This window comes from Syngnathus acus, chromosome 8 (genome assembly GCF_901709675.1).
Source record: "Syngnathus acus chromosome 8, fSynAcu1.2, whole genome shotgun sequence".
Lineage (NCBI taxonomy): Eukaryota > Metazoa > Chordata > Actinopteri > Syngnathiformes > Syngnathidae > Syngnathus > Syngnathus acus.
Window position 1 is genome coordinate 9,240,729 of NC_051093.1, and position 12,171 is coordinate 9,252,899.

At 40.5% G+C, this 12,171-nt stretch overlaps 2 protein-coding genes across 3 annotated transcripts; one reads left to right on the forward strand and one right to left on the reverse strand.

Annotated features, from left to right (window-relative positions):
- The first annotated feature begins 596 nt into the window (after positions 1–596).
- Positions 597–7,614, forward strand: tspan4b (tetraspanin 4b). 2 transcript variants are annotated; one of them, XM_037256086.1, is made up of 9 exons: positions 597–872; positions 1,608–1,677; positions 1,761–1,952; positions 2,063–2,137; positions 2,267–2,362; positions 2,439–2,567; positions 2,963–3,046; positions 3,174–3,244; positions 7,299–7,614. In XM_037256086.1, exons 2-8 carry the CDS (start codon positions 1,609–1,611, stop codon positions 3,240–3,242), a joined length of 714 nt encoding a protein of 237 aa, XP_037111981.1. In that variant the 5' UTR covers positions 597–872; position 1,608; the 3' UTR covers positions 3,243–3,244; positions 7,299–7,614. The 2 variants fall into 2 exon arrangements, with proteins under 2 accessions (XP_037111981.1, XP_037111980.1); XM_037256085.1 differs by lacking the exon at positions 7,299–7,614 and having other exon boundaries at positions 598–872; positions 3,174–4,185.
- Positions 4,055–9,113, reverse strand: bcl2l12 (BCL2 like 12). Its single transcript, XM_037256005.1, has 8 exons — positions 8,975–9,113; positions 7,256–7,421; positions 6,920–7,130; positions 6,574–6,841; positions 6,335–6,475; positions 5,672–5,748; positions 5,305–5,592; positions 4,055–5,092 (listed from the first exon to the last, which is right to left on the reverse strand). The coding sequence occupies exons 2-8, from the start codon at positions 7,417–7,419 to the stop codon at positions 5,051–5,053; spliced, it is 1,191 nt and encodes a 396-aa protein (XP_037111900.1). The 5' UTR covers positions 7,420–7,421; positions 8,975–9,113; the 3' UTR covers positions 4,055–5,050.
- Between the last annotated feature and the right edge of the window lie 3,058 nt (positions 9,114–12,171).

The window sequence follows — 12,171 nt, forward strand, 5'->3', positions numbered from 1 at the left end:
TGCTCTCTTTCAAGCCACCCCAGAGGGACATTGCTATCCGTCCAGAGCAAGAGCCCACACTGAGAGGGTCCGCCCGATGACCCATGTTGACACAGATGTGCCGCTGAGCAAGGAGAATGCTACGGTAGTATCTTGCTTGAATGCACTCAAGGAACACGTATTTACCGTAATTTTCGGACTATAAGTCGCGGTTTTTTTTCATAGTTTGGGTGGGGGGGCGACTTATACTCAGGAGCGACTTACATACATATATATGGTTTTTTTTCACTTTTTTGGGCATTTTATGGCTGGTGCGACTTATACTCCGGTGCGACTTATAGTCCGAAAATTACGGTATTGTCAGCGGGATTAAGGTACGATATGATAATTGACGCCCATTGAAATGCATTGGAGAAAAAAATAATCATTCAAAAAAAGATGGAAAATGGGAGGAAATGTACATTTTGTAAATAGACGATGATGAATACATTCAGTGCAGTTGCATTAATAGTGGCCTTATTAGAACGAGCCAAACAATGTTTTCTGAACAAAGAGAAAATGTGGAAGAAGTGGGGGGAGATGGAAAGAATGGGGAGGGGAGGAGCACAGAGAAGGCCGGACCAAACTCAGACATCTGGAAACTTTTGAAACTAGAGTAAAGCTTCCCAGATGGAAAAATACATCAAGTCCAAAGGTTGGGAATCAGGAATGAAGACAAACTAATTGGGGGAAGAAAAGCACGGGAGAGAGAGAGAACAGCAAAGAAAGATTCTTGAAAGGTTTGCTGCTGCTGCTGCTTCAGGACAAAGAAAGCAAGAAAGAGGAAAAGCAAGGGATTTGAAAGTGGGAATACAAAACGCAAGCTAACAGCAACAACATTAGACGTCCTCAAGGTAAAGTCCTGCACACTGATCGACATTTTCAAAATCACATGAAAAATAGCATGTGCACAGATTCATTTATTTTTCTGTCGTCCAAATGAGATATCTTTTATTTGTAGATCTCCTTTGATAGCTATCAAAGTATAATTATTTACTAAACCAAAAAAAAGAACATAATTGTGCCACCTACCTTTGAAAAGACATGTATTGTAATAAAATAAAAGTGTGACTTCTGAATGTTACGTCTAATTTTAAGAATCTTGCGATACCATTTTTTTTATCATTACATATTATATAATGATCATTTTCTCCTCTTTTATTTCTTCTTTTTCTCCTTTCTTTTCCCTTTTCTTTTTCTTCTCCTTTTCCTTCTCTTTCTTCTTCTGCTACATTTACATTTTGAAACCTTAACTAGACGCTAACTCATCTGATCCAACCAACCCAAAGAAATGAAAATGTCAGATGGTTGTTGTGCTTAGCTGATGAGCAATCCGAGTTACATGGCCATGGGAAATGCCTTCAGTAGTATAATTAGGTCTATTGAGAAGGGAAGGGAGCTTCCTTCCTGTCAGCAATCTGACTTCCCGTATGAGGTCACTTGTCAGAGGTAAGAGCACGAGCCTTCACATTCCCAAACCAACGGAAGCGTGGACAAAAGCTGTGGGCATCTTCATCCTGACACAAGGTCAAAGCTCTCAACTTGTGCCAACGATGCTTCTTTTGTTGACTCGTACTTTCTTTCTGCAGGATGTCAGCATCTCGCAAATGTTTGTGCTGCGTCAAATATGTGATGTTTGTCTTTAACCTCATCTTCTGGGTGAGTAGTGTCTCCTCTCCCCCCGATAGTCACGTTTCAATGCAATCTACCTCGAGTGGCCATATTGTATGTTTTTGAAACAGCTGGGAGGATGTGGATTGTTTGGCGTAGGAGTGTGGCTGTCCTTCACCCAGTCCGAGTTTTCATCTCTTCCGCTCTCCTTTCCGTCGCTCTCGGCAGCCAACCTGCTGCTGGTCGCCGGCGGGATCACCATGGTAACGGGCTTTCTCGGCTGTCTCGGGGCCCTCAAGGAGCAACGCTGCCTGTTGTGCATGGTCAGTCCAAGCACTGTTGCGCCCATTTGTTTTTTTTATGTGTGTGCTGTCAGTGTGATGATGTGCTAGATTGTCATGAAAGAGGAGTTTGAACCTCTCCTCCTGTGCAGTTCTTTGTTATCCTGTTGCTCCTGGTCCTGACAGAAATCGCTCTAGCACTGGTCGTACACATCTTTCGAGATAAGGTGAGCTCACCATTTTTGCTAACACAGTGCAGTAGATTGTAATTTGCAGTAAGAAATGTAATGGAAAAAAATCTTTTTAAAAGCGATTACAGTGAAATTAGATATTGATTTTTTATTTTTTTTATTTAGCTGGATTCCAAAGCACAGGGTGAATTAAAGGAAGGGATGAAAAGTTATGAATCGGATCCTGGGCTGAAGAAATCTTGGGATAATGTCCAAAAAATGGTAAGCAGAGGCATAAAAAATGCTTTTGGAGCATTTGAAACTCAAGTCATGTTTTTGAGTTGTCTCCTCCTTCCAGTTCAAATGCTGCGGCGTGACTAACCAAACCGACTGGTATGAAGTACTCAACGGAACGCTGCCGTCGTCCTGCTGCTCCGTCGGGATTGACCAATGCACTGACGGATGGAAAGGGCTCGTTTACACCGAGGTACAAGGGGGGGGGGGTTCCAAACAACAAGCCTGATCTTCTCATATGAGCTCTAAATCTCCTCCAGATGCTTGAATGTGGCCTGTTGCACATACACAGCACCAAGGGAGGTCGAATGTGCATGTAAAGAGGAGCACAACGAGTTTGTCAGGCTCCATTCTTTACATACCATTCTTGCCGTATACTCGAGAAACAATTTGGGTCATACCGTGGACTCGGCTTGCCAAAGCAGCCATTCTATTCAATCTCAGACCAAATGAACAATTGTGTGTAATATCCATGATACTTGAGACGACCTCTGAAGTGAGCCCCAGTCTTCCTTCCACTCAAAAATGCAGGCAATGTGTAGATGTTACATTTTGACTTCTTATCTTATGCCTGTGTCTTTTTTGCAGCCTTGTTATAACAAGGCCAGGGACTGGCTCCTGGAAAACATTCCATCCGTTTTGGTGTTTGGCGTGTGCGTTGGTGTTGTGCAGGTAGTTTCTCAATGACTTTATTCTAGCTTGCTATCTTTATTGAATATGCTTCGAAGCACAAGATGAGGATGAAAGCTATATTGATGTATTTTTTACAAGATCATACTGTACTCTCTTCTCCGATCAGATCTTGGCCCTGGTGTTCTCCATGCTGATGTACTGCCAAATCATGTGTGCTGAGAAGTATTTGGACTGAGTGTGAGTGAGCTGCATTTCCTCTTTGTTACTCTCATAAATCAATGCGCTTAATCGGGTCAATACCATTTTTTTGTCCATCTGCTTTGGACAAAGTCAATTATAATGATTGAGAGCTCTTTTACTACAAAGCCATTAGAAGATGACTGGATAATAACTAAGAGAGATCTTGCTCATCTTGCCCTCATTAGGATCACGGGTGAGCTCGAGCACACCTTTCGATGTTCTTGGAATGTGGGTGAAAAAATACAAATACACGCAAGCACATGTGCACATTCTCAAGAGCCAAGTCTGGACCGTTTCACTGAGGCAGTTATGCAATAACTGGGCAATTTAAAAAAAATAAAAATAAAGACATGATCAAAAGCACATTCAATTGAAGGCAACTACAGGAATAGTCATCCAGAATATAAAATGCATGGAAAGTGCAAGTGCACAGTAGAAAATGTAAAGTAAAATATGTGCGATGATTCAATACGGGATCTTTGTCTTACTGAAGGTTGTTTATCCAACATGTAAAATATGTTATAATACCAATTTGCATATATATATTTGTGATATGAATTTATTTCTGCACTATGTTCCCAGGCTGCACAGTTATGGGAGTGTGATTTGATGAATGTTTTTGTTCTGCTTTTTTATTTGTTATTGTGCCTTATGTTGTCTGACGTCTCCTTTTGTTTTGTGAGTAACTCATAATTGATGGCACTAAATGAACTCAAGTGGATATTGCAGATCTGAGCTGAAATGCATCAAAAAGCATTATACAGGATTCCTTCCAGTCAATATTTTATTTCCAAAATCTTTTTTTTCCAGACCAAGATCTTGTTTGCATACAATCAAGTGATAATGTTTTGTATTGTATCACATTCCCTTTGTCCACTCTCAATTTTTGTACAGTGCAAAACCAGCAATTTTATAATAAAGCTCATTGAGCAAGCAAAGATTTTGGCGCTCGTGTAAACTGGCCTTGCTTGACAGCCTTTGATAGCTGCTTTCCCTCTTTTGCAATATTGTAAATATGAATATAAATGATCAATTAAAAACAACACTCAGTATTTTTTGAAAAACTAAATTTCCATTTGTAGTGGACAAAAGAAAATTGGTGTATTTAGAAAGTTTTACCTTGAAACATTCAAAGCAACAACGATAATGATAAAATCTTCAAATCCTAGAAAGAAGACACACATACATATAGAATAACTTATATAACATTTTCACAATTATTTCTAACCAATAGGGGGGGAAAAAAGATATAAAAACGTTGCTGCACAGCCAGGCATGTTTTCAAAGTCCAGTATCCATTGTGTAATCCAAAAAACATACAGGAAAAAAAATAATAATACAGTAGTGTTTGTACAGATGGTAAACTGAACTTTTAGTTAACTGGCATCTTTAAATAGCCACACGCTTGATGGAGGTAGTATTAATTAATTAATTAATTTGACTCTTAACAAAGTTGGCCAAATGACGCAGTTGGAAAAAGTTTGTGTGCGTCATACGGCGTAAACTTCCCCAACAATTGATGGCACAAAAAAAAGTTTGCTACATTAGTCCCTGAAACTTCTTGACTCGACGCCATTATGACTTCCAGAGGATCTTTTCATTTTAAACTGTGACTCATATATGTAACGTATGCATTCCTCAACCGTCTTCAGTCTCATTCAAACTACTAACGATGACGATAATCCAAGTTGACGAGTAAACTTTCACAGCAATAATTTTGATCAAATAAAACAATGCGACGAGACAACCTCAAGATGGCACAGTTGATGTCATTGAAGAAGAAGAAGGAAAAAAAAAGGGGTTTCAGTCGTATTCCACAGAATCCTTCATTTCGACCACATTCTCCTGAGGATGAAACAAAATATAAATGTTAGGATTAAAATGACTGCACAAACTCATTTCTAATGAGGATGGCACACTACGTATGAAAATAAAAAATGGAATGGATATTAACAAGTGCAAATCAGCCATAGTTAGTATTTTGAAAAAAGTGACTGCTCCAGAATGCGTGTTTCTGCTCCTTCAACGTGGTTTAGGTCATGTTAAGAAGCACTCACCCATCCTCCTTGACTCTTTAACCACGGGGCAAAGGTCTCCATGTAGCATTCTGCGTAGCCTTGCATGCGATGCACACCCGTCGCCGTCACGATCCGCCTCGACACCTCCATGGTGACGGCCATGCGGCGTAACGTCGGGCTCGACGTCGGGCTGGACGTCGGGCTGGACATGGGCTGGAGGAACGTGAGGTCGGATTCTTGCGTGCTGGTGACAAGGTCGAGTAGCCTGGCGTAGGATGCGTACGACAGCCGAGACAAACCCGCGCGCAGAAATGGGTCTGTCTGGATCTGTATATAGCAGAAAGACCTTTTTTTAGATCGAACGGATGGGAATGACGACAAGATGAGAAGAAACACACGACATTACCTTATTGTTGATGGAATCGGCTTCGGCCGACAGCACTTCAACAAGCTGCTGCACCACTAGTTCTTTGTCATCCGCAACTTTAAAAACAGGAATAGGTTTAGTACATGTACAAAGCAAATCTAAAATAATCCATACATGGGTACGCAGCAATGTTTGATTTTCATTGGTTCCTTTTCATTCGTTTTATTTTTAATATTACATGACATTATTACAAATTATTTCTGCGACTACTGCGTGTTTTTTAACCCCTCTGTTATTAAAAAAATCGAACATTTGATATAGAAAATGAATCTAATTTTCTATATAAAATTTGAAATATCAAACATTTTGTACGTCTCCAATTGACCTCATGCAGCATCATGGTTATGACTTACGGGAAAAATGATGGTTGTAAAATATTTTGTGATAATTACAAAGCCAATGAGCGTTTTCGCAATTGCTCCGCCTTGGCCAAATGACGAAGCAGATCGCTCGAGGTTTGGTGAAAAGGTCTATTGGACGTTCCTGACAGAGGCTCGGTCAGCCAGTAAGCAATTCATATTGTTGACGGTGTGCCGTGTGGTTTGATGTGGGTGGATCAAACCTGGCCGACAGGTTTTTGACTTTGCGCTTGATTGCAATTGCTTTGTTATTTCCTTGTATGTATCTGAGCAAACGTATTACCCGATGGAGCCTGTGCGGCGGCGGCGGCGGCGGGTGGGGGGCTCACGCTGCCTTTACAGCTGGGCCTTTTTAGGCTGGCAGACTTTTGGGCAATCTTTTCCAGCTTCTCCGCAACTTCATAGTAGAAAGCAGGAGGGTGATCTATGTGCCCAAGGAACAACAACAACACAATCATGACGTTCTGTAACTTTGTGGTGAATGGGTTGAGGTACATTTACTTTTGTAAGTGAGAAACTTACTTGGGGAAACAATGATTGGTATGAGCTCAGCTGTTTTGTCAAACACCAACGTAGAAGGCCTCTGCGGTGGAGCTCCGGGTTCCTTTTGTCCTTCATTCTCCTCCCTCTCCTTTCCTCTCTCTTTCTCCTTTGCCTTATCCTTCTCTAGCTTTATCTTGAAAATCTTGGAAAGCCTTTTTCTAATCTTCTTTCTGCTCAGTCTTTTGCTCTGTTTCTTTTCGCCGCCGTCGTCATCTTCGGACGTAGAGGAGGGAGACCAAACGTCTTCCTGCGGGTAAACGGTTTCTCTGTGTTTAAAGACCTTTTTTGTTGTTGTTCCCACCTCCCATTTGTGTCTCTTGCTTACCTCCGATAGCTCCCTGATGTTTGGTGCTTGGGGCTTGCTGTCCGTTTCTAAAGTACCTTTCCCATCTTTGGTAAATGAGCGCACAGTATTACGGCGGTTCAGCTGCTTGAGGAAGCCCTTAAAGCCCGTCTTCTTCTCATCTCCTGAGCTTTGCTCTTCGGCCTGAGAATCCCATCCATCTTTTACCTTTGGTTCTGGCTTGATGCTAGCACTGTGAGTTACGTAATAATTGATTAGCAGATGATGTGTAGCAGATGTTTCTGACTCCATAAACTAACTTTATGTTTCAGCAGGTGGACACGCCATCAGTGTGCCCTTGAGTGATGATAAAATTACCTGTACTTGTTTGTATCCTTATAAGCCCCTCCAACTCTGCCAGGTCGCTCTACAGGTGGGACGGACAGCACTCGATGGAGGAAAGCTTGAAGCACAAGACGGCTCTCAGCTTTAATCTCAAGCAAAGAGATGGAGGTCACGGAGGAAGAGCGATCCATAGACATCACTATAGGTAAAACAGAAAAGTGGATGAGGAAATGTATTGAATTTTGTTTTTTGATGAATATTTTGGTAGCAAAAGAACACCTGAAGAAAATTTCAAACTTGAAATATGTTCAGTTAGCGAGATATCATTTTGTTCAACCAACTCTGTCATTTTAAATGAAGTGAACATGTTAATTTTGTTACATTTCCTGACTCCACACATGTACAGGTAGAAGAAGCTACAGTAACTCCATACGTGGATCAAATAGCTTTTAAATACCTTCTTCTTCTTTTTTTACAAGCAGTTTTAAGGGTTTGTAATATAGTTACATATGTAAGGAAAAAGGAAACTAAAATTTCACTTCCTGAATTATCCCCTGGTTATGCTACCTAAGGCCTAAATTAGAGCAGTTCTTCCCAAACACATTGCCACAGTGTAGCAAGAGCACTCGACAATGACTACTATAGCAAACACTGTGTTTTTGTTGATCTTTTTACTCCGGTGAAGTTCAGTGACAGGCAAAACGGTTTAATGCTTTTCCAAATGATTGCTGAAGATACTATTAACCTGTGTATCCACATGTTAACATCCATAAAGCCAAAAATAGTCACACCTTGACTTATGCATGCCCAAGCGTTTCAATTTACAAGTCTCTTCTTTACTTGAACCGATTAATTATCATTTCAATTGATTTAATGGCCGCTATTTCCTAAAGGGTGAATTTAATTACGAGCTTATTTTCCACATGATGTCACTCTTGGGGATTCCCACCATACAGCGCCCTTCCCTTCACTTCATTCTCCTTTTAGCAGTTTGTTTGACAGATTATTTGTGTTATTAACTTGTCTTTTTCTTGCCTGTCGCCCTGCCTCCAGCAGTGTGGACAACAACTTTGCCGCATTAATAGTACAATAATAATGCAGTAGTTGTAAAAGTTCTGCAAGTTGATGTCTAACTCATTTTGTTCTGGAGTGACCACGTGACTACTTAAACAGGAGATTAATACCGTCACACTCCAAAGTTTATTTTTGTGATCATTTTTAAAGTAGCACTCTTTGAGTAGCAGGCAAATGCCGTATATTGATACGATTCCGAAAATAAACAAACCGAAAATAAACAATTGTGACGTTGCAAAACTGTGACGTCACGGGGACCCATTTTCAATGTAGCTGATACTACACAGATTTCTTGCACACTTTTCACAAAACTCTCCTTTTGTCTACATACCACTCCGTCTCACTACTTGAGACAGCTCATTGGCTTTAAAAAAAAAATGTAATAAACGAAAATGGAAGGTTTAAGGTGCCGGTTTCGTTCGACCGCGGTCTCGCGTGAAACATTCCCGGAGACGCCCCAAAGTAAAACAAAATCTAATTGGGGGGAAAAAGAGCAGTGATTAAATTAAACAAATAATGTCGACGTTGCATATAATTTACCTTTCATTTAAAATGAAAATATTAAACCGAACCGAACAAGCGACGTGGGTGATACTCAAACTTTAAAACAGACATTACAAAACATTTCCATAATTGTTGAGCACGATAAACATAAATGATACGTTTGAGTATAATTACCTTGTTGAGTCAGTGTCCTCCCTCGCCTCTGATCGCGCTCGAGATTTGCGCCGTCTCGTCCCGACTATGCAGTTTGTATAGTTGTTAGTTGTGATCGTTCCGCAGAAACGCAAGTGGGCGGGGCCTGGATTGAAGCCTTCCAAAACTTGCCACAAATACTTTGGATGTTGTTGTCACTGCGTGCCACTAGATGTCAACTTTGGACGTTTTTTAATATACATTGACAATGTATCTATTGAAATCTTTTTTTTTTTTTTTTATTTCACTTAATATTTGTTAACCCCCCTCCAAAAAAAAAAAAAGCCTATATTATGATGATTTGTCAGCCTGTTTTTTTGCCTGGCTCAAAGCAAAAAATATGTTACAATGAAACATCAACTATTGTAGTGAGAATAAATACTTTAATGCCGTTCTTGAAATAAAAACAGACCAAGCAAGAAAAATATAGTGCAGTATAATTTTATTATTGTTCACATTTGCCATCAAAACTGTATTAGAGTTGAATCTATAATAGGCTTCCTGTATTTTTGCATTGTTCATATTTTTCCACATGCACAGCAGAAGTGACACATTCACCTTGTGAAAGGAACATGGTGTTGCCTTCACCTTCCTCAGTTGGTTACCTGCTTTAACAAATCATACAATTAAATTGATGACCCTATCCCATCCATAAAATCAAGAGTATAACGTGAATTTGGCCATACACCAGAAGTGTACTTAGTTTCTTACAATGTAAAATAATCATTCGTATAATAATCATCATCAACGATGGAGCGATGAATTTTCGGCCGTTATTACTTGGTACAACTCCCCCCAAACCAGTCCAGCGTCCGTGCGGAATCAAGACGCTGGTACAAGGATTGGGAGTAGCCACACCAAGAAATCATCAAATTGGTATGCTAGCACCATATATTTATAAAAGTATAGGTCAAATACAGTTTATAAAACAAGTACTTATACATATGCAGCAGAAGGTCTGATTCACTTGCACAACTGCAGTACATTTGAGCTTATGCTGTCTACATTAGAAACCAAGTTTTCAAGTGTAAGTTACCAACGGCCTTCTTACCTCCGGGCACCACGTGAGAAGTCTTCAGTGCAGCCTTCTGCCCTCTGTCCTCTTCCCAAAGCCTTTTCTATCCTCCTGTAAGCCCCCCCTCACTGGGTCTTAATCATAGAAAGGACCAATAGTGAGCGAGCGAGCGAGCGAGGCAACAGGGTGAGGCACTTCCTGTGTGACAGGAAGCTAACAACAAACACCCAGAGACCATGGAAGGGGGTTGGTGGAGCTAATGAGAGATGGAGATAAAAAGATGCAGATGTTTGATGGCTCCGAATAGAGCTCAAGAGGCCAGGAAAAGGTCAATGCGGCTATTTAACACCGACACTGCTCAAGTCTCGTTGAACGACAGGTTCATACATTTTGGGACATCCACACATTTGGCTCTAAACACCACCACAATGAATTTGAAATTTCATCCCAGCTTAGTCAGTTCTCTGTTGCAACGGTCTTCCATTATTGATTGTTCTTGGGACATTTTCACTTCAGATTGGTCTTCAGCACATAAGATCGAGTTGGCCATGCCAGTTGTTTTCCTTCAAACAACTATTTGGTTGCTTCCACTGTATGTTTCGGGTCATTGTCTGTAAATTGGCAAAGATTTGACTGAATGTGAGCCTGAAACGCTTTTTCTAGCTAATAGCGGTTACATTAAGAATAAACACAATGGGAACCAATTCCGTTTCTTATAATACTTGGATCAAATTTCTATCGAATCCTTTCATCTAGTTAGATTTCCTTTACTGGTGTTCATTTTCACATTCAGTCTTTTGGGTGCGGATTATTCAAAACATAAATTTGCCATAAACATTTGCCATTGTTAGGTTATGGGACCACTCATTGCTTTTCATCTCAAGGAAATGGCCTCTAAAATCTGGGAATATAGTCGTGATGCAAATAAGCAATTTGGCCAAGGGTGTGTTAAATATGGAGAGAATGAGCAGAGGGCATCAGGATGGGAAAAGATTGCCGGCAAATGGGAAGGGTGCTGATGGAGCGATACAGCATGTTTGACAAACTCAAGGAGTGCGGATAAACACCAGTTAAATGCTCTCGATAACTACAGGGCGGCTTCTCCGGAGGGGATTGTTGTTTAGGACACTTTTTTGTTATCTTTTCGCTGCATCCTCTTGCACTATCAATACAAAATGAACTCTTCGTGTCACCATAGCAACACAACTGTGTCTAACGTTAAATGAGAAGAAAGAAACGACACAGTCTATGTACGCTACAGACAGATTGACAACTGATCATGCTTATAACTCTGCTGCTTGTGCCTATTTTGACACTAGTGATTCTAAGATGTAAAAGACATAGCTACTACTAATGATACGAATCATTATTGTTTTTACTGTATAGCAATAGCAGATGTGTAATGCACAAGGAGTGGCATTGACAAATGACATTCCGACATTTCTTTACAGGCACAAAACCACATTTGCCACATTTAAGTGATTGCTTAACATGGGAAATGATTAATAATGCCGTGATGAGGAAACGTGTGTGATCACAAATACATGAGTTACATCTTTGGGATTATTGTTCTATCAATTACCATAAATCAATAATAACATTTATACCCTACAGATGCATCCATCCATATTGCTTGTGTCAGAAGGAATGGGGTAGGAATAAATGGTACGGTTAACATCAAGTTCAATGCACACACACTGCCTACAATTTGCATTAACTCCTGGTATGACTGAGACACAAAGTGAAGTTAAAAGGTTGGCCAAAAGATGTTTGCATCAATAAATCTAACCGCTAGAGGGTGCTGCAACTGCACAAATACCACAGCTGGCGCTATCGGGACAAGTTCGACAAGCCCGCTGGTTGACTGTCAATCAAAAAGGTCCAGCCTGCGAGCCTCTAATGTCTTTCATGACAAGTGAAAAAAGAAAGATTCCCCAAAAGCAATTGAATTCCAGTTTTGGACAGCAAGATGTCTCCTGGAACATCATCGCACATTTGAGTGGAAGAAATCACGAGAAAGACTCAAGGCCTTTATTTTGCTTCAAACACATGTACATCAGTTGCAAAAAGTGACGTTTCCGAAAAGAACATTTGTTTTCAATGAAAGTGTCTTCGTACGACCGCCACGCCATTTTCCACACAAGCGCCTCAATGCTGTGAAAAT

Bases quoted from the DNA above. Each gene is read 5' to 3' on its own strand.
- tspan4b (XM_037256086.1), top strand. From the start codon at position 1,609: ATGTCAGCATCTCGCAAATGTTTGTGCTGCGTCAAATATGTGATGTTT. The intron at 1,953-2,062 runs GTCAGTCCAAGC...CCTCCTGTGCAG, and splicing joins AACGCTGCCTGTTGTGCATG to TTCTTTGTTATCCTGTTGCT. The intron at 2,138-2,266 runs GTGAGCTCACCA...TTTTTTATTTAG, and splicing joins TACACATCTTTCGAGATAAG to CTGGATTCCAAAGCACAGGG.
- bcl2l12 (XM_037256005.1), bottom strand. From the start codon at position 7,419: ATGTCTATGGATCGCTCTTCCTCCGTGACCTCCATCTCTTTGCTTGAG. The intron at 5,749-6,334 runs GTAATACGTTTG...CTGTTTTTAAAG, and splicing joins CGCCGCACAGGCTCCATCGG to TTGCGGATGACAAAGAACTA. The intron at 5,593-5,671 runs GTAATGTCGTGT...TGCTATATACAG, and splicing joins CCGATTCCATCAACAATAAG to ATCCAGACAGACCCATTTCT.